At 34.0% G+C, this 20,718-nt stretch overlaps 2 protein-coding genes across 13 annotated transcripts in view; one reads left to right on the top strand and one right to left on the bottom strand.

Annotated features, from left to right (window-relative positions):
- ANKRD13C (ankyrin repeat domain 13C) overlaps nt 1-3,741 on the top strand; it is an 82,646-nt gene extending 78,905 nt beyond the window's left edge. Inside the window, exon 13 of the mRNA XM_036857340.1 lies at nt 1,515-3,741. Within this exon, the coding sequence (XP_036713235.1) occupies nt 1,515-1,645 (131 nt within the window). The 3' untranslated portion in view covers nt 1,646-3,741. The remainder of the gene's footprint in view (nt 1-1,514) is intronic.
- A 3,417-nt stretch (nt 3,742-7,158) lies between these two features.
- The window catches only part of SRSF11 (serine and arginine rich splicing factor 11), a 47,235-nt gene continuing 33,675 nt past the window's right edge, over nt 7,159-20,718 (bottom strand). For 8 of the 12 annotated variants that reach the window (XM_036856102.1, XM_036856137.1, XM_036856157.1 and 5 more), the window contains 5 exons: nt 18,735-18,866; nt 16,269-16,358; nt 9,693-9,809; nt 9,174-9,312; nt 7,159-9,068 (listed from right to left, as the gene is read on the bottom strand). In XM_036856102.1, coding sequence (XP_036711997.1) covers nt 8,871-9,068; nt 9,174-9,312; nt 9,693-9,809; nt 16,269-16,358; nt 18,735-18,866 — 676 coding nt within the window. In that variant the 3' untranslated portion in view covers nt 7,159-8,870. The remainder of the gene's footprint in view (nt 9,069-9,173; nt 9,313-9,692; nt 9,810-16,268; nt 16,359-18,734; nt 18,867-20,718) is intronic. The other 4 variants (XM_036856147.1, XM_036856111.1, XM_036856128.1 and 1 more) reach the window with 4 other exon arrangements.

Raw genomic sequence — 20,718 nt, 5'->3', positions numbered from 1 at the left:
TATCTCAGGTGTTTGCTGAAAGGTCACTTTATTGAGGTTTTCCTTTGAACCCTAATCAAGAGCTCTTACCCTCAACACTGAAACTCCCTATCCCCCTACTTGCTTTATTTTTGCCTACATACTTAGTCACAATTATTTTTTACCTATTTGTGGTTTGTATCTCCCAACCAGAATGTAATCTCCATAAATGCATGATTTGTTTTCTACTGTTTCCTGGTGTATATCCAGTGCCTAGAACAAGGGTCATCAAGGTCATCAAACTCTTTCTGAAAGATAGTAAATATTTTAGACTTTACAGGCCATATGGTTTCTGTCACAACTATTCAACTCTTGTTGGAGAATGAAAACAGCCATAGACAATAAGTAAACCACATGTTCCAATAAAACTTTACTATGGACAGTGAAGTTTGAATTTCATGTAATTTTATCTGCATGAAACATTATTCTTTGTGTTTTTTTAAAAAACTACTAAATTATGTAAAATTTTTTCTTAGCCCACAGGCCTTACAAAAAAAGGCCAGGCAACAGGCCTTAGTTCACTGACCTCTGAATTAGAACAGCATCTTTACTTAATAAGCACAAATGAATGATCTTTTCCACCAGAAATAACTGGAAACTCTGTAATCCTTATGTTGATTTCTTTAAGGTTTTTTTTTTTTTTTTAAATGAGAATATTACTTTCTGCAATAGAATACTAGGCTTGTAACAGTCAGCCTTAGTTTATGGTATGCCTTTATTCTAGGCAGACATTCAACTTAGCTTTCACAGAATCATTTCAGAGTTTTAAGGAACCTTTAGAGTTTATTTTGTAGACGAAATCCTTGAGTCTCATAAATTAAATGATGTGTAGGAATCAGAATCCAGGTTTTACAATTAGTGTTCTTTCCAATAAATCGTATTAGGAATAAAACTGCAGAGTGATTAAAGTATTTGGCCATTTTTGATGTCAGATTTCACTCATAATTTCAGCTAGAAATGTATTTTATTTAGAAGAATATTAGGCTGTGGTGGTATGATATTACTCCAATTCTGATGAGATTATTTTTATCCCATATATTTAAGTGATGGATTGTTTTATAGTGTTTTAAAACAAAAAAGGATGAATGTATTTCATTTGTATTAAATGAAAAAAAAATCAGCTCAGATTCAGAGTATATACACTGCAATCTGAAGAAAAGATATCAGAATGCAAAAAGTACAAATGTAGCCATCCCTTTGCCCCAAGAAAAAATAGTCTAGTGGAATCTGCCATCATAGTGCTAAGACTGGGAAGCAGTGGGACCTTGAGTTTTTGATGTAATTGTTGATGCCTTGGTGTCTTTCTCTCCTCACAAGTAGCCAAACTCTTCCTGCAAACACACATACTCAATATTAGACGTGTATTAGGATTTGCCTGGTCCTTGAATAACACTTTTTTACATTTTAAGGAGTATAGATATCTCTAATAGTATTTCATCGTCTATAAATAGGTTACCATTTCATTTTACAGTGTTATCATTGATTGTCCTCTCTAGATATACCCGTGTTTCCTACGATCACAGCCACTGTGACTTTTCAGGAGTTTCGATATGATGAATTTGATGGCTCTATCTTTACCATACCTGAAGACTACAAGGAAGACCCAAGCCGTTTTCCTGATCTTTAACTGACACAGAAAATGATGCCATTCAACCAAGGAAAGCTAGAGAATGCAGAGACCCCAGAAGTGAATTCAAATGGAAGGGACAAATGTTCTCATCGAAGAAAAGGGAATTATGTTGGATCGACACATCAGTGATATGATATAATGAAATGGGCCTCTAATAAGAATTCCAGCAAGTTTCCTGATGTGCCATTTTCAGTCTTTTTAAAAATATACATATTATAAGTGTAATAGTTTGACACCTTAATGACCCCAAGTCCTTCTTATGTAAAACAGCTATGAGTGCTGTGATTTGTTTTTAAAAATTTTTACACTTCTTGTTGAAATATATATGCATATAAATATATCTATATCTATATCTAAAACACTCCTGGACCATTAACATAAATTAAATGTCTTAAGAGATATGAAGCCCTTTTAAACTTGTCATCTTATATTCAAGGTGACCTTTATAAATATTCCTTCAAGCTTTGTTTTCATAAAATGTAAAGTATGTAACATTATGTATAGTACAGTAATTTGAATGTTTGTTCAATATAATGAACTAGAAGGAATGCAGTTTTCTGTAGCTGAATGAACCAAATGGTAACCATTAAACAATTGCATTTATATGTTGCAATACACTTCAGAAGGAGCATTCTCTCTGCAGGGAATAAGGTACCTCCTTTAGCACCTTAGTGCAATTCATTGTGGTGCTATTTGTTTTTACCTGAATTCTTTCTTCAATGGAAAATGTTTGTTAATAATCTTCCTTTCATAGAAACTCTTTTTTTTTCTAAACTTGAGTTTAAAAGTCCTTTTTGTGTTCATGATAAGCATGCTTAAAGATATTCTTCTTCCAAATCTGAGCACTTTAAAAAAATTCCAAATTTTTAAACTTGCTTCCTAATAAGTGCACATCATTCTGATTATTTTGTTTTTAGTGGAATATGGATGCATTTGTGTCAGTTTTAAAAACAATCCACATATTTTGGGCATCCCTACATATTTAATGCTTTCAAAATAAGGTAAAAACATTTTATATGCTAATAGAATATATTTGTTACAAGTTAAATTCCAGAAACATACACAAGATTGACAATTCCTACTGTTTATTTTTTTAAGTAAGTCACAAGAAAATATTTATTGATTTTAATTATCTCCAAAGTGTTAAAATCATGCATTATTCATTTTTGCACATAAAATTTTTCATACTTATTCCAAGATGGTTTGAAGGTCCAAGAATGACAATAAATTAGGGAGAATAATGTATAACAGTCATAAAATGTTATGTTGTATTAAAGAGCTTAGCTAAAGAAATGTTTTTTAAATGTATCTTGAAAAATGTGTCAGAATGCATCTGTCAAGTTTTTTAGAGTGACCAGTAACTTTTTTCAGGATTTTAAATAATTTGAATGTTTAGAGACCTTTATTGAAGAGATGACTTAAAAATCCGAAGCATCAACTATAAGAAAAATTTTGTAATAAACATCTTTAAAGCTGCATCTTCCATGCTGGTACATACTACATTGCATATGTTGACATTTTATTAAATACATTTTATAATGAAGAAAAATAATCATAGTTAAAAATTCAAAGACCAGTTTCTACCTTACGTGGGTCTGTTGAATTTTGTGGAAAGGGTGGGTAAACCAAGACTAGTTTTATTAAATAGAAGTTGATCCCTATTATTTTGGGAATGTTTGTTGGACTTAGAGATTCTGTTATCCTGTCAATGATTATATGAGGTTTGAGATACTGAAAGGCAATGATCACTGTAGCTTTTAGGCTCCCTTACTTTGTGGGAATATGGTATACTTTCAGGAATATACTGCAGACTTTTTTTGTAATTCAGTGGGGAAAAAACATGGTAAATTGCAGCTTGGGATTTATCAATTTCCTAAAAGCTATGACTGTTTTGCTGGGGTACACTGGAGGTAGGAAGACTACTGAAAACTTTTGCACTTGAATTTTGTTTTTAACTTTTTCTTTCATAAAGAATAGTAGAGATTATCCATTCCAAAATGTCTTTTATCTGATCACAAAGGACAAGCAAATGTCAGTATCTCTTATGATGGTAAAAATAGGAGTTATTTAATGCAAATAAACTTTTCACAGTATTAGACTTTTCAAAATGTGCCTTTTAATACAGCTAATGAATGAAGCTATATGCCGTGTTTCAAGTAAGTAGATAAAAACGCTATATATTTTGATACTCTTACATGGTAATCTAGATTTTGTAATGTAGGTTCATAAAATTCTCTTTGCCTTCCATTTGTGACTGAAAAAGTTGTTTAAAATTGGGGGGCTATAAAATGGTTACCTTAAATGGCCGTTTAGAAATGTTCAGTATATCCTGCCACCAGTATGCTTTCAAAAGAATATGGGATTCTTATCTTTAAGAAAATTCCCTAGAGACAGTTTGCCTGTCTAGACATTCATGTACAGAAAATTATCAAGCTTCATAAGAAGGGAGGCATAAAGCTGATGCTCTTATTATTGTGAGTATAGCTACATACAATTGTCTAGACATGAACACATTTCAGAGAAGCTGATAGCCAACAGAAGCTGAAAAACTATTCAGTTTTTCTCCTGCTTAGAACTGGTATTGAGCCCCACTCACACTAATAAAAATGTGTTTTCATAGTGTTTGTTATTCATGCACAGCTTATCATTCACATCTTGGGGAAGGGTGGTGAATAATGAGTGCTTAAGTGAAATTTCTGCCTAGTTTTCACTAAGCCTAAAGCAGACAAAGAGCTTGTTTCAAGGCCACAAAAGGACTAAAGAAAATACTGAATTAAGAAAATCCTGAGTTCCTTTTGCTGTTAACTTTTGTCACAATATGGTTGAGAAAAAGTTGTAAAAAACGAGGTGAATTCAAAGTCCTACTTGTAGTATGCTAGCCTCTGAAATTGAGCAAATTACTTAGTATGGACACATTATGCCTGTGCTTAACTCCAGCAAAAGGTTTATCTTAACTGTGTTTTCCAAAATTAACAAAATGTATCCTTACCAAAGTTGCTATACTTGGGAACTTTCAAAGACAACTGACAGTGAAACTTAGATAAATGGACAGGAGGTATTAAATCACTTGTAAAGAAATTAAAACTAAATTCAGTAAAAGCCCATCATTTGTATATTATGAATTAGCAAAAACTGCTTTTGTAAAGCATTTTATATCAGAAATCTGGGCCAATAGTATCTTAGAATGCCATCTAAAAATGTCATCTCAATAGCACACTTTTTAGATCATGTGGTCATCCTTACAGTACTACCTAGTGATGAACTTTAAAAAAAACTGTTAGAGCTCATTTTAGGAATAGTACTTCTGGCCATAATGGCACATATGGTACATGGAATTAGAATTTTCCTTTTGCCACAGCACCTAAAAAAACTGAAGCAAATTTCCTAAGGGTTTTAAAGAAAAGTATTTGGCAATCATTCCTGAATTTGCTCGTTGTTTTGCAGGTGAAAATGATTAATTAGCCTAACGCAGAAACTTTGTGTAATATAAAAACACAAAAATAAGACGCACTTGTACCTCCCACAGAATTCTTGGTCACTGAAGAAAGTTGACAGTGACTGGCGGGGATGTTTTAAGTAATGAATATAGGTAGTGTTAGGAATTTTGAAGAAGTGAAGCAGAAATTACGTAGTTCATACACGTTGTGGCTTATCTGCTTGGTCCTGCAGTTTCAGCCCATCCTTGTGGGTTCCAGCTTCTTCTTACCCCTCTCAACTATCCTTCTTTTCTTGACTGCCTGTGGGCTTTAGTCTCCAGCATCAGATGCACAGCATAGACAACTTTGAGACTACTAAACCAGCTCCCACAATTAAGGTCAAATCTCCATCAACAAATCTTTTTGGGTCGTTCGGCTCCCTGGATTGAATGCTGACTGATTGATAAGAACAAAATTACATGATGCTAACCTACAGGATGCTTGTCTTCCGAGACTTGATATTTAACGCCTACTATAACCTTTAAGTATATTCTTAAGAATATTCCCACTAGCAAAGAATTAGCATGGTTCACACGTTTTGCTAAAGAATGTCTAAATGAATTTTACATATACTTTGATATTATAAAATGAAAATGGGAAAATAAAACTAAGTAAAACAGACTCAAAATCAACAACTCCAGAATTAGTCTCATTTAAAAACTACCTCTGCTAATAAACCCTTAGTAACATATCCTGATGCTCTTTAAAAGTATCAGTAGAATTTCCATATTTAAACACAACTACATGTGCTTGATTAGAGAAAATATTTTAGCTAGGACAGGAGTGAAATGCACCAGCTAGATTTGAGACAAAAGGAACAGAAATCTCAATTCCAGTTTAAAAGATGTCTATCAATCTTCAAACAGCATAGACCACTTAATCTGGTGCCCAAGTGAAGAAAGTGGTATTGTTTTGCCAGAGGAAAAGTAGGCTTGTACAGGCTATATGACACTGAGAGCAGAACATCAGTTTTAAGATGCAACTCCAAGGTGAATGTAAAATTAGTTTTCACTGTTCTAGTAGAAGCCCAGTTTGTCTTTCTTCCCTAAGTAACTAATATTCTTCTACCTTCCACATAGAATCACTACCAGGGAGCTTATTATCCAAAACCTATATTCACAAAACTGTAAAGGGAAACATAGCCATATCTGCATGCAATTTTAGTGCTTTTGCTAAAACGTTACCCCAAACTAAATTTTCATATAGTTTTGAAAAGCTCCATAATTAAATAGCAGGTACCATTTACTGACCCAGGCACACTGACCCAGGGCTACATTTTTTTCTACCAACTACTTTACAAGGTAGATATCACTCCCATTTTACAGATAGGAAAATGAAGGTAGGAAACACAGGTCTCCCACAGGTCTACCCAGCTGTAAATGAAGCTGAAATTCATGACTAGGCTCTTAAATAGCTACTACCTCATTCACTCATGAAGAATTTAAGCAAATAAATAGCACAAACATTTTTCTAACAAAACCACTTTTATTTTTAAATCATTTTCACTACCAAGTACAGAACAAAATTCAGTGTGGAGGCAGTGTTCACTTAATTTCGACTGGTTATGTGTTAAAGGCTTGTGTCCCGTGCAACCCTACCTTTGTGCATAAATGTTCACTGAAAAATAACCTAAGTATAGACTCCCTTCACGACAGCATCTTAAGTTAGTTGTACTATTTTAAAGCCCAAAATTTCTTAATCCCTTTTGAGAAATTAGCGTACTATATATTCAAAGACTACAAGTGAGGGAATAAAATTTGAGTAGTATTAGGCTTAACCAAGTGAAACTGCCAATATTTTACTTGTTTTTGACTTACAAAACCGACAATATCATATAGTTCAATCTTTAAATGTTTTTCTACTAAAATTTTTTGTAAGTTTAAAGAATGTCATTTGAGTTCAACTTCGTGTTTAAAAATGCAGTGATTTTTAGGACCATTACTAGAACATCTTACTCACTACAGACAAAATTCCCTTCCATAAAATCTTTAAAAAGTTACTACAAACTGTAAAAACAATGCTGGCTTATCTATACGGCATTTCAATTTTAAAAGTTAAAAAAAAAAAATTATACTCCAATTTGGATAAAAGCTACAATTCCAAGTCTCATTTTCCCCTTAATCCCAGCCACTCAAACACTACTCATTTCATAAATGAATAAATATACTATTTAGTATTGTACAGTAGATACATACCATTGAGTTTCTATACTATTCCAGAAAAGTATGTTTATATTCACCAAAAATATAAATTTACTAGATATAGGTGGGATCATTTGTTTATCCTAAAGTTCATTGCTTTACTCAACCCAAGTCCTACACCCAAAATATAAGAAAGAAAATTACACTTAGAAAAAGACTGTTTTAGATAGAAATTAAACTAATTTTGACAATTCTAATGGCAACTAATCACTACAGTGATGGATTCCATCTTACTACTATATTAAAATATGTGGACTGAAAGGAAAAAGAACTTGATATGTAAAATGAATGAGGTAAATGCCATACATTCAACAACATAAATAAATACAAATACGGTTTTACAGGAACATAAACATAAGTTTAAGGGTTTTATTATCAAAGTTTTGTAAAACAATTTCAGAAACTGTACATCAACATGGCACAGACTGTAGCCTACTTTTGTTTTTACTGCACAAAAGTGAAGCTTGGAAACTCCTGTAAGAAAACAGTTGCCTAACTACTTTGCATTTAACATGGAATCACTGTGTGCATAAGATTACTACTGCAGTAACAGTAACACAAAATTTATTGGTTTTATACAACTCGAGATCAAATAAAAAGTACATTATCAAGTAGATTTGTCTTATTTTTAAAAGCATATGAAGGTCAATTTAAAATGCACTATCCCCCTTTTCCAACAATGAGATTAAAACAAATTAATAAAAGAGTGGACAACTGAAAATCAGGACAAGAGATAACTTTCTTTTACAGATGGACTTCAGGATAGGCAGATAACTTTCACTGATGTAGATGTTCAATAAATTATTTTAGGAAAAAAAATTCCCAAACACCTTATGAAAAAGTATACAACTCTACTTCAAAATATGCTATTTACTTACTGCCAAAGACAGTTTCATTTGAAATCTTGTTTCTGTACTTAAAGCCTAATTATAGCCATCAAAAAAGGTTAGTGCATATATAACCTTTCAAAGTTAAACAAAAGCCACAAAAATTTAGCCACAAGGCTTAAAGGATTATCTATTTCAAATGCTCATTTCCAGATGTAACTATAAGAATGTTAATTTGTCATGTCAACAAACAAGACCATAAGTAGATCCATCATGTTGGAGGATTTGAATGACATTTAGGATATTCCTGCCACAATTAACATGCAATCAGTGCATTCCCTACATGGCTCTATTACGGCAATGAATCAAATTCTAGAAATACTATAAGTGAACTTAATAAAGATCATACAACATAAACAATCCATGCCTGCTGTAGATGCATGCAGCTTTTCATTTTTGTTATGAAGCAGCACCAGAATAGTAAAACTGCTTGTTTACTCAATCAGATTTCAACCTGTCAAGAACTGGTTACCCATGTATCATTTTTGTAAAAGCTTTTGGATGTAAATAACTAATATCAACATCAAGAGCTTTATAACCATTTATGACTCAGAGCTGTATACATCTAGATTTGAGATGAACAAATACAGCATTAAGAAATCACACAGAGGAATGACACTGATGCATGTGTACAGGTGGATTCCCACAGAGGCAATATTCAGTCACTCATATCCATGTCTTCTTCATGATGATCATCGCCATTCACTTTGGATTCTCTTAGTGAATCACCAGTTCCCTTTTCCACAGAACATTCTTTTGCTTTAGGAGAAGCTGGCTCTGTCGGTTTCTTCTCCTCTTTCTTCTCTTTCTCGCTGTCATACCCCTGCTCCTCTTCATCGTAGTCCCGTGTAACCTGCTTTGCCAAGGAGAATAATAACAGTAAACGTCTTCACAGGAAAATCACTGCTTTAAAGTACCAGCAACACCCAAAACACCAAAATAAATTAGTTTGTAAACATACTTTTACATCTTTATCACTCTCTGATTTTCTTTCCCGTTCCTTTTCCTTATCTTTACTTTTCTTCTTCTTGCTTGTGGATCGTTCTCTTTCATCTCTGCTTCTTTCTTTGTCTTTATCTTTCTTCTTCTCCTTTTTATGTCTAGGATGACAGTAAAATGCTGACAAGATGCTTGAAACGAACCGCTCAAGAACTTTCACCATTAATTAAATAGGAATAAGTTTAAACTTGTTTTAGATGGCAAACTTGACCCACGTTCACTTGCCATAAAGAGGACAGCAAAGATCCAATTTCAAGTCACTCGATACAAGCTGTATATCAGTAATATAGGGGAGAAGACTATAACTTGATTACAGGTCTAAAATGCCCAATCCTAAACAGTGTTTATTATAACACAGTCTCAAGTCATGAAGAGAATATATCAGCACATTCTTAAGCATTTTAATTCCTGAAAAGGAAGAAAAACTCTAGGACAGTTCCTGAAAAACAGGACAGATTTAATAAAAGATTAATATTCTTACCTCCTAGGGGATGGTGAGCGAGACAATTTTCTTTTGGGAGACCTAGGCTTTTTAGGAGATCTTGTGCCACTTCTGCTTCTTCGTCGTCGTCTCTCTCTAGAACCACAAATGTGCAAACTAGACTTTAAAATACAGTATTATCCAAAAACTGCAGACACATCATAGCAGATGTGTCTATGATGGAGCTCCACTAGAAACAGAATTCTGACAACGAAAGACCCATTTTCAAATACTGTTTTGAGCCTAAGAAGCAAATGAATACTAGAAAACTGCAATTCTTTTTTGCAAACTATGTGCCTTTCCTTTAATGCCCTCAAGAAAACCCTAATTTCTAGCAATATGTCTTAAAGACATTATGTCCTCAAAACATTAGAAATGTTAAACTTGGGGAAAAACTGATTAACAAAAGTTCTAACTCAAGGAAAAACAGTCTGAAGTAAATTATTATCTATGGAATCAGTTTTAGATTCATTCAGTGGCCAGAACATGTATAGGATAATATGCTGTGTTATGGAAGGCAGTTGCTAATAAAATTCAAAATTACTTCTAAATCATTAGGTAAAATTTAGAGAACTAGAGTTAGCAGTAACACACATCAAACTGACTTCCTGTTGTCTAGCAAACCATGCCCAATTCACGCCCTGCTTTGAGCAATTAGCTTTTTAAGATGTACCTCTCCTCTCTCTTTAAATTTTGACTTAAAAAAAATTCTGCTTCTACAACACAAACAGATGGAAAGTTCTGCCCTGTTCTTGGACTGGAAGAATCAATATTATTAAAATGACCATATTACCCAAGGCAATCTACAGATTCAATGCAATCTTTATCAAAGTACCAATGGCATTTTCGCAGAACTAGAACAAATAATTTTAAAATTTGTATGGAAACACAAAAGACCCCAAATAGCCAAAACAACCTTGATAAAGAAAAACAGAGCTGGAGGAATCATACTCCATGTCTTCAGACTGTACTACCAAGCTACAGTAATCAAAACTGTATGGTACTGGCACAAAAACAGACACACAGATCAATGGAACAGAATAGAGAGTCCAGAAATAAACCCACACACTTATGGTCAATTAATCTATGACAAAGGAGGCAAGATATACAATGGAGTAAAGACAGTCTCTTCAGTAAGTGGTGCTGGGAAAACTGGACAGCTACATGCAAAAGAGGGACATTAGAACATTCTCTAACACCCTATCCAAAAATAAACTTGAAATGGGTTAAAGATCTAAATATAAGACCAGATACTATAAAACTACAGGAAAAGTAGAACACGCTTTGACATAAATCACAGCAATATTTTTTGGGATCCATCTCCTAAAGTAAAGGAAATAAAAGCAAAAATGAACTAATGGGACCTAATTAAACTTAAAAGCTTTTGCATAGCAAAGGAAACCATAAACAAAACAAAAAGACAACCTACAGAATAGGAGAAAATACTTCCAAACAATGAGACTGACAAGGGGATTAATCTCCAAAATATACAAACAGCTCAATATCAAAAAAACAACCCAATCAAAAAAATGGGCAGAAGACCTAAACAGACATTTCTCCAAAGAATACACACAGATGGCCAACAAACACATGAAAGGATGCTCAGCATCACTAGTCAATGGAGAAATGCAAATCAAAACTACAACTGAGGTATCTGTCACCTCACACTGGTCAGAATGGCCATCATCAAAAGGTCTAAAAATAATAAATGCTGGAGAGCGCGTGGAGAAAAGGGAACCCTCCTACACTGTTGGTGGAAATGTAAACTGGTGCAGCCACTGTGGAAAACAGTATGGAGGTTTCTCAAAAAACTAAAAATGGAACTACCATATGACCCAAATTCCACTCCTGGGTACATGTCCAAAAAAAAAAAAAAACCATAAAAAAACAAAAGAAAAAAACAAACCCACAAACAAACCAAACCCCACACAATTTCGAAAAGATACATGCACCCCAACGTTCACAGCAGCATTTTTTAACAATTGCCAAGATATGGAAGCTATGTTAAGTGTTCATCAACAGAAGAATGGAAAAAGAAAATGTGCTGTATCTATACAATAGAATATTAGTAAGCTATAAAAAAGAATGAAATTTTGCCATTTGCACCAACATGGATGGACATGGAGGGCATTTAAGCTAAGTGAAATAAGTCACACAGACAAAGGATTAATCTCCAAAACATACAAGCAACTCATGCAGCTCAATATCAAAAAGACCAAACAACCTAATCCAAAAATGGGCAGAAGATCTAAATAGACATTTCTCCAAAGAAGATATACAGATTGCCAACAAACACATGAAAGAATGCTCAACATCATTAATCATTAGAGAAATGCAAATCAAAACTACAATGAGATATCATCTCACACCGGTCAGAAAGGCCATCATCAAAAAATCCACGAACAATAAATGCTGGAGAGGGTGTGGAGAAAAGGGAACCCTCTTGCACTGTTGGTGGGAATGTAAATTGATACAGCCACTATGGAGAACAGTATGGAGGTTCCTTAAAAAACTAAAAATAGAACTACCATATGACCCAGCAATCCCACTACTGGGCATATACCCAGAGAAAACCGTAATTCAAAAAGAGTCATGTACCACAATGTTCATTGCAGCTCTATTAACAATAGCCAGGACATGGAAGCAACCTAAGTGTCCATCGACAGATGAATGGATAAAGAAGATGTGGCACATATATACAATGGAATATTACTCAGCCATAAAAAGGAACGAAACTGAGTTATTTGTAGTGAGGTGGATGGACCTAGAGACTGTCATACAGAGTGAAGTAAGTCAGAAAGAGAAAAACAAATACCGTATGCTAACACATATATATGGAACCAAAAAAAAAAAAAAAGAAACGGTCATGAAGAACCTAGGGGCAAGATGGGAATAAAGATGTAGACCTACTAGAGAATGGACTTGAGGATATGGGGAGGGGGAAGGGTAAGCTGGGACAAAGTGAGAGAGTGGCATGGACATATATACACTACCAAACGTAAAACAGATAGCTAGTGGGAAGCAGCCGCATAGCACAGGGAGATCAGCATGGTGCTTTGTGACCATCTAGAGGGGTGGGATAGGGAGGGTGGGAGGGAGGGAGATGCAAGAGGGAAGAGATATGGGGATATATGTATAACAGATTCACTTTGTTATAAAGCAGAAACTAACACACCACTGTAAAGCAATTATACTCCAATAAAGATGCTAAAAAAAAAAAGAAAAAAGTCAGACAGAGAAAGACAAATACTGTATGACATAACTTATACATGGATCTAACAAATACAACTAGTGAATATAACAAAAAAGAAGCAGACTCACAGATATAGAGAACAAACTAGAGGTTACCAGTGGGAAGAGCGAAGGCAGGGGGCAATATATGGGTAGAGGATTAAGAGGCAAAAACTATTAGGTATAAAATAAGCTATAGGGATACACTGTACAACACAGGGAATATAGCCAATGTTTTATAATAACTATAAATGGAGCATAATGTTTAAAAATTGTGAATCGCTATACTGTACAGCAACTAAACTTAAAAAAAAAAAAAACACAAAAAAACAAATCCCACCTAATGACAGCAAACTATTGGGTATAAGACAGGCTCAAGTATGTACTGTACAGCATGGGGAATATAGTCAATATTTTGTAATAACTGTAAGGGGATAGTGACCTTTAAAAACTGTATACAGGGCTTCCCTGGTGGCGCAGTGGTTGAGAGTCTGCCTGCCAATGCAGGGGACACGGGTTCGAGCCCTGGTCTGGGAAGATCCCACATGCCGCGGAGCAGCTAGGCCCGTGAGCCACAATTACTGAGCCTGCGCATCTGGAGCCTGTGGTCCGCAACAAGAGAGGCCGCGATAGTGAGAGGCCCACGCACCGCGATGAAGAGTGGCCCCCACTTGCCGCAACTGGAGAAAGCCCTCGCACAGAAATGAAGACCCAACACAGCCATAAATAAATAAATAAATAAAATAAAAAAAAAATTGTATACAAAATTTTTTAAAATTAATTAAATTAAAAAAAGTTATAGGACTTGGAAGATGACCATTATATGATTTAGGCACAAACAAACTAATCAAAAAACTAAATAAAGCCCTGTACTTTCAGTTGTCTTCATTTCAGCTTCCAAATTAAGCTTTAAATAACAAAAACCACCTTACAAGTCATCTGTGACCCCTGTCCTGGAAGCATTACACAGAACTTTCCCTTCATCAAATATTTAAGGTTTGTCAGGGTTGTATACCTTACACTTTCTTGTACTGCTTTGTGTAACTAATATTCCAAATTCCTTAGATGGAAAAGATGTTTTTTATATTGTAATTCTGTTCCCTATGATAGACTGTAGTACAGTGGCAAACAATAAAAACATATAGAATATGCCATAGATATTCAATAAAAATGTACAGAATATGCCATAATTTAAGAATGATTCAATAATTAAATAGGATAAGGCGCTTATGAATAAATCCATTAAATAAACAGGCAAACAATATGCCTCCAGTTTTTAAGGTAAGAAAATACATATTGCACATCCCATCTTTTATGCCCCTTTGCCACCTCAGACCTACTCTGGCATTTCCTTGAGCACTTATATCTGGTTTAACTTTCTTTTTTTATATATTTATATATATCTTTTTAAAGAAAATATTCAGCACCTTGAAAAGAAACCCCATATCCTTTAGCTATCACACTCCAACCACTAATCTACTTTGTCGTTATAGATTTATCCATTCTGGACATTTCATATGAATGAAATCATACAATATGTGGTCTTTTGTGTCTAGCTTCTTTCATCTGGCATGTTTTCAAGACTCATGCATATTGTAGCATGTATCAGTACTTCGGTTCCTTTTTACTGCTGAATAATAATCTATTGTATGGAATGTACAACTTTGTTTACACATGTTAGTGGATATTTGGGTTGACTTCTGGTTTTGAATAATGTTGCCAAGAATATCCATGTACAAGTTTTTGTGCAGACATGTTTTTGTTTCTCTTGGGCATATCACTGGGAGCAAAACTGCTGTGTCAAAAAACTCTCTCTGTTTAATTTCTTTAGGAATTGCCAACCTGTTTTCCAATGCAGCTGCACAAGTTTACATTCTTTCTAAGATTGAGCTGTAACAGTTTTTTATATATTCTAGATACAAGTCCATTATTGGAAACATTCTTTTCCTACCACTCTGACAGTTGTCTTTACCTTCTGAGTGTTCTTTGAAATATAAAAAGTTTTTAGTTTTCATTATCCCCAACTTATCTATTTCTCTTTTGTTGCTTATGCTTTTTGTCATATCTAAGGAATCACTGCCAAACACAAGGTCATGAAAGTTAACTTACATATTTTCTTCTAATAGGATTTTAGTTTTGGCTTTTAAGTCTTTTATCCATTTTGAGTTAATATTTATACATAATGTGAACCTCCTAAGTGAATTTAATCAAGATTAAGAAAACAAACACTGCAGTAAAATGTGTAAACAAGACTGGAAGAAAATGATTTGCTGAGAAATTCAACAGCTTTAAATTTTGAGAGAACTAAGCCTCACCTGTGTCTGTGGTAAAAGATTTAAGGATTCTTAGTGATGCTAGGAGTCCTAACATTTGAAGAATTATTTCCTTACTGTTTAAAAAAAGTACAATGACCCTTTACTTTTGCTTAATGGAAAATGAACAATGTCAAGAAAATGTTACTGGGACTGACATATACACACTACTATATATAAAATAGATAAGTAATAAGAACCTACTGTGTAGCACAGGGAACTCTAGTCAGTACTCTGTAATGGCCTATATGGGGAAAGAACCTAAAAAAAAAGAGTGGATATGCGTATATGTATAACTGATTCACTTTGCTGTACACCTGAAACTAACACAACATTGTAAATCAACTATACTCCAATAAAAATTTTAAAATAAAATAAAAAGTTAAAAACAAAACAAAAAACTAAAGATTGGAAGAAAATGGAATTAAGTATGGCCAGCCCTTACTACTATCATATGAATTCCACGTTAAGTGTGAAAAATGTATTTTCTGAGAAAGTTTGCAACACTGAATTTTCACTACAGCAGGTTAAAGATAGAATTACTACTCTAAGAATGACACAAATCAGAACTTGCATTGCCTCCAATTATTTTATCAATGAACCACTATGTATGGGAAAAAAATTATTCTGAGTATTAACATGTAGATATTTTAAATATAACTTACTATGATAAAATGAATTTAATGTGATAATGCAGTATACTTTAGCCATTAAAACTTAGATGTTTAGGGGAAAAAAACCCACACAAACAATTCAAATTATGATGTGAAATGCATATAGCAAACATAAAAACTGACCTCTGCTGAATTTCCACATTATTTTAAATACACTCTACACCATAAAACATTAAGTGAAAAGAAAAATGAACTTTAGGTTATTCTTCACAAATTGCCTTTAAAAAAACCTCACCACTGAAGTATGTAGCTATGTACTGGAAAACATTTCATGTTCACAGCCTATTGATAGTCTTGCAAACAAAGCTTAAAAAAATGAAAGCATAAAAAAATGCCAAGAATTCATAATGCCACCCTACCTGCTTGCACTTCTGGAACGTCTGGCTGTGCTGTAACTTTTTGGTGGTGTTTTGGAACGTTTCTTTTCTTTGTCTTCTTTCTTTTTGTCTCTAATAAATGAAAACAATTTATGAATGTATTAGAAGATTCAACTAATATATATTTCTATCAAACTACAAATAAAAACAAAAGTACAGTGAAATCTAATCTGATTCTTAAATTTTATGTTTTTCTGATACAAACTTAAAAAAAATAGTAACTCAAGTGGCATATTTGTGGTAAACAAATTTTAAAAATCCTATTTTCCTGGTATTCCACATACTTCTCTCCAAGAGCAAAGCAGACTATGTGGCAAGAAAACAAGGATGGTGGCCAGTTTCTTAGTATGTGTGGCGATAAATGCTAATAGTTTAAATAACTTTCCCTAGGCTCTTCAACACTCTGTTTTTCTCTCAGCTAAGTACCAGTTTCCCAACCGACCCTGGCTCTAAATCCTCTACTGACAGGCCAAAACCCCATCACTATTTTAAGTTTTTCTTTCAAAGCACACACCCGATGTAACCTCTTCATGGATGAAGCCAACCTTCTTACTTTTTCCCTGCTGCTATATATCCTGGGCTATTCAATGCTTTTAGAAAAAAAACATCAACATGGACTGCTACTACAACCAGGCCTCCACTCTAAGGTCTTTTTACAGATTCTTCTAAGATTACTTTTATTCCCCACAGCATTTTTTCGTCCCAAGATTCTAGGCAAAAGGTAAAATATATACATATTTATAATATATATATGTCCCTTATATCCTTATACTCATAAACACACACCTATTTTCAACTATTCTATAATTTTAGAGATTAAAGTATCTCTTCGGTTGTTCTAAACTAATCCCACCCTATATTCTGTATTTCATTCCCTCCCATCTTTGCTCATCCTGCTCCATCAGTTATCCTCTCTATTCATTCAAGTCTTTATCATCGAATTCCTAGATTACTTTAATAGTCCCGTAAGTGGCCCCAGTCATGTTTTCCACAAATTGATGCTATACCCCCTATCAGAAATCTTTCGAAGTACAAACTTGAAAATATTAATTCCCTGCTCATCACTTTTCAATTCATTCCTGTTGCCTCCTGGATCAGCCGCAAACTCCTTAGTGTGAACAACGAAGCCTTCTATGGTGATCTGTCTCCTTAACTTTCCTGACCTCATTTCCTGGTCCTTCTATACCAAAATACTTGCTATTTCAAGAATTCATGCTAACTTTGTAAACATTCTCTACCTGAAACCATGCCCCCGAGTCCAGTCAAATCTATCAGAATTCAACACTCAAGAGTCACCTCTCAATAAATCTCTTCCAACATCCCTAACAATGGCCCTTCCTTTGTAATTACATTCATCTCTCTCTTAGTATAAAGAAAGTTCCTTGAGGGAAGGAATGCCTAATTGCCTTGTATAAAAGACGTTTCATTAAGTAAGCTTGTTTGTTTGACTGACTGAATTAAGAGATGACTAACTCTAAAACATGAGTAGAAGCCTCGTTAGAGGATGAACACTCAGTAAAGCTATCCCAGAACCTCTGTCCCCACTTGAGTTGTATGCTGACCAAGAATAAATTTTGTTGCCCCCTCCCTGTGATCCTTACTATTTTAATTACATAATTAAATATATGAATGGGTAAAGTAGTATAAAACATATGGCTGCTTCTAGAAAATTAAGGCAAATATTTTAGAAAGAGATAAAGGACATTTGTTAAAAATTAAGTGTTGTGAAATTGTATTGTGTGACAACAAAAAATGGGGGAAAAAAATCTAGGTATTTCCAAGTAACAGAGTTCTCAACACTTTTAAAGGTGGTTTAAATGAAAAGAAAGTGATTTGGTATGTATTACTCAAGACCAGGCCTAATTTCAAACAGTTTGGCCCTATATGAAAAAACAAATTACTGAATGCATGTTTAAGTTGAAATACAATGTTAAGGTGGGGATGTCTGTTTTTTAATGAATCCTCACTTTAATTCTCTACTGGTCCCCAAACCATGGGATAAGACTGTTAAGTATGGTTCAGTCTCTGGAATATAGCAATATTGAATTCATATTTACAAAGGTGCTCACGATGAGGTATATAAAGATGAATTAGAAAGGCATGACTGTCTGCCATAAACTCTTTGGCATACCAAGAGACGTGGCTGTTAACACTAAATCCTTAGTAATGGTTGAATGGAAAAGAGGAAATGAAAAAAGGCAGTAGAAACAGCTAAGAATTTTTACTACAAAGAAATTTTCTCTAGGCCTTCAGCTGTAAGTAGAAATCTCAAGTTTATGAAGGAGCACAAGAAAACAATGTCAGCCTCCTCCAACAGTTTCTTCCTCAGTATAGTCCTATCTCCTATCATAACCTCTTCTTTGTCATTAAAGCAGCAGTATTTGGGGGTGTTGGGAACTCTAAAATTTGTCTTCCCACTCAGTGTTTGTTAATAGTTTTTTACTGTACCTGTTTTTTGATGTGCTCCTTGACCTTCTACCCCTCTCTCTGGAATGAGATCTTCTCCTTCTTGGACTTTTGGATCGTCGTCTACTCCTTGACTTAGAATGTGATCGCCTTCTTGATCTGCTTCTTGACCGCCTTATAATGTAAAAGGAAGCAAACACATGTATGTAAATGGAAAAACACTAGCTCTGTTTCTGACTATTTCATATAAGCATCAGACAAAAGATTCAGACATGTGGACTAGCCATCAGTAAGTGAGGGTAACTTCCTGCCATTATTTATTTACTCCACACAACATCTTTGATATCCTAGAAATTAGTAAATACCTTTTAACACCTGGAATTCCTCACCTTTTAATCTTTTGCTCAACCTGTCAAATCAATCCTACTTTGCCCATTGAAACTACAACTCCAAACTTAAAAATACTGCTAGAGAATGAAGGAAAACAAAAAATATCTGACTCATTTGCATCATTTTGCAATTACATAGCATTTTTGCAAGTACACCTTATTTGATTCCTCACTATTGCAAGTTAAACCCATTTACTACTTATCGAATACTTATTTATGCCCACTACATGCTTTACAAATACTAACTCATTTACCCTCATAATAAACCTAATAAAGTATGTACCATTATTATTCCCATTTTAAAAATGGAAACCATACAGTGCGTTGCCTTCTATGATTTCCAATTGTTCTCTGAAATATATTCCACTTCTTCGATTTACAGTTTAAGAGAAATCCAAGCAATGCAGGCATGATACAGATACATACAACTCTGTACAAACTGCCTTTTCTACTCTTATGTGTCCTCAACATTACATCATCATCTCCTTCCTGCCATGTAAGAGATGTTTCTCTCTGTGCCTACCGCATACCACCCCACCCCCCCCATACTTTCTCTGAAAGGTTAAGTGCAATTAACCTTTTGATGTTCTTTGATCCTCTTTCCTATATTTTATTCCTTTCTATTTTAAGAATAATTGAAAATAAATTGCAGTTCTTTGCTTAGACTTGGTCATTTAATTTCTAGTGGACCATTCAACCTCTTTCCATGGAAAACTTCAAATACAATTTAAACTTTTTGCTTTCACTTTTTCAAAGTGCCAAAGGATGGACATTTTAGTGATGTAAAAGATGTGTGTTCAAATCTCATTTATAAGCCAGTTAACTGAGAGCATTCATTATTTAACCTCTTTGAGCGTATTACTTCAGCAAAGAAAAACAGCACCTCCATCACAGAATAGTTGAAATTATAAAGCCCAGCTCAGTGCCTTACTGTAGACATATATATTATATACTGACTCCCTCTTCTCTTACTGATGTGCTAACATAGTATTGCCATCATTCTCTAGAACAGCTGTTTCAAAACCCATCAGTCGTAGTGTCTCATCAAAATTCAGTAACTTTATGTTTTGCTCATCTCTTATTTTTGACCATATTTGAAACTATCTACTAAAGCAATCCCTCTCAATAACATGTCTATATCCTAGGAAATTTTCATGTAATGCTTACCTACCTTTTTCTAAGCTCCATAAGGACAAGGGGTATATATGTCTATCTTATTCACCACTGTACCCTTGAGCAACCAGTACAGTGTCTGACTAGTAAAAGGTACTACTAATATATTTTGAGCGAAATATTGACCCTATAAAATATCAGATCCATCACTTTCTTATTAAGAATTTAAAAAAATTCTGGAAAACCAAAATTGATGCTATTAGAATTAAGTAGTGTTCATCTTTTGAGAATTCCAGCTTTAACAAAAATTTAAGTCAACAATCATCTTAGCAAAACTGTTACACATTTATCCTACCTCTAATGTATATAGAAAAAAATATAGTTGTAGGAAAAAATCATAAGTGCATTCTTGTAGGTTTCCTTCTAAACAAAGTGATTAATAACATAAAATAGTTTAAAAAAATCTAATAAGCAGAGCTATTACATCAATCAATTTATTATAAGGTGCTGAAAGTTATTTTTCA

Source organism: Balaenoptera musculus, chromosome 1, assembly GCF_009873245.2.
Source record: "Balaenoptera musculus isolate JJ_BM4_2016_0621 chromosome 1, mBalMus1.pri.v3, whole genome shotgun sequence".
Classification (NCBI taxonomy): domain Eukaryota; kingdom Metazoa; phylum Chordata; class Mammalia; order Artiodactyla; family Balaenopteridae; genus Balaenoptera; species Balaenoptera musculus.
This window is presented reverse-complemented; position numbering and strand designations above follow the sequence as displayed.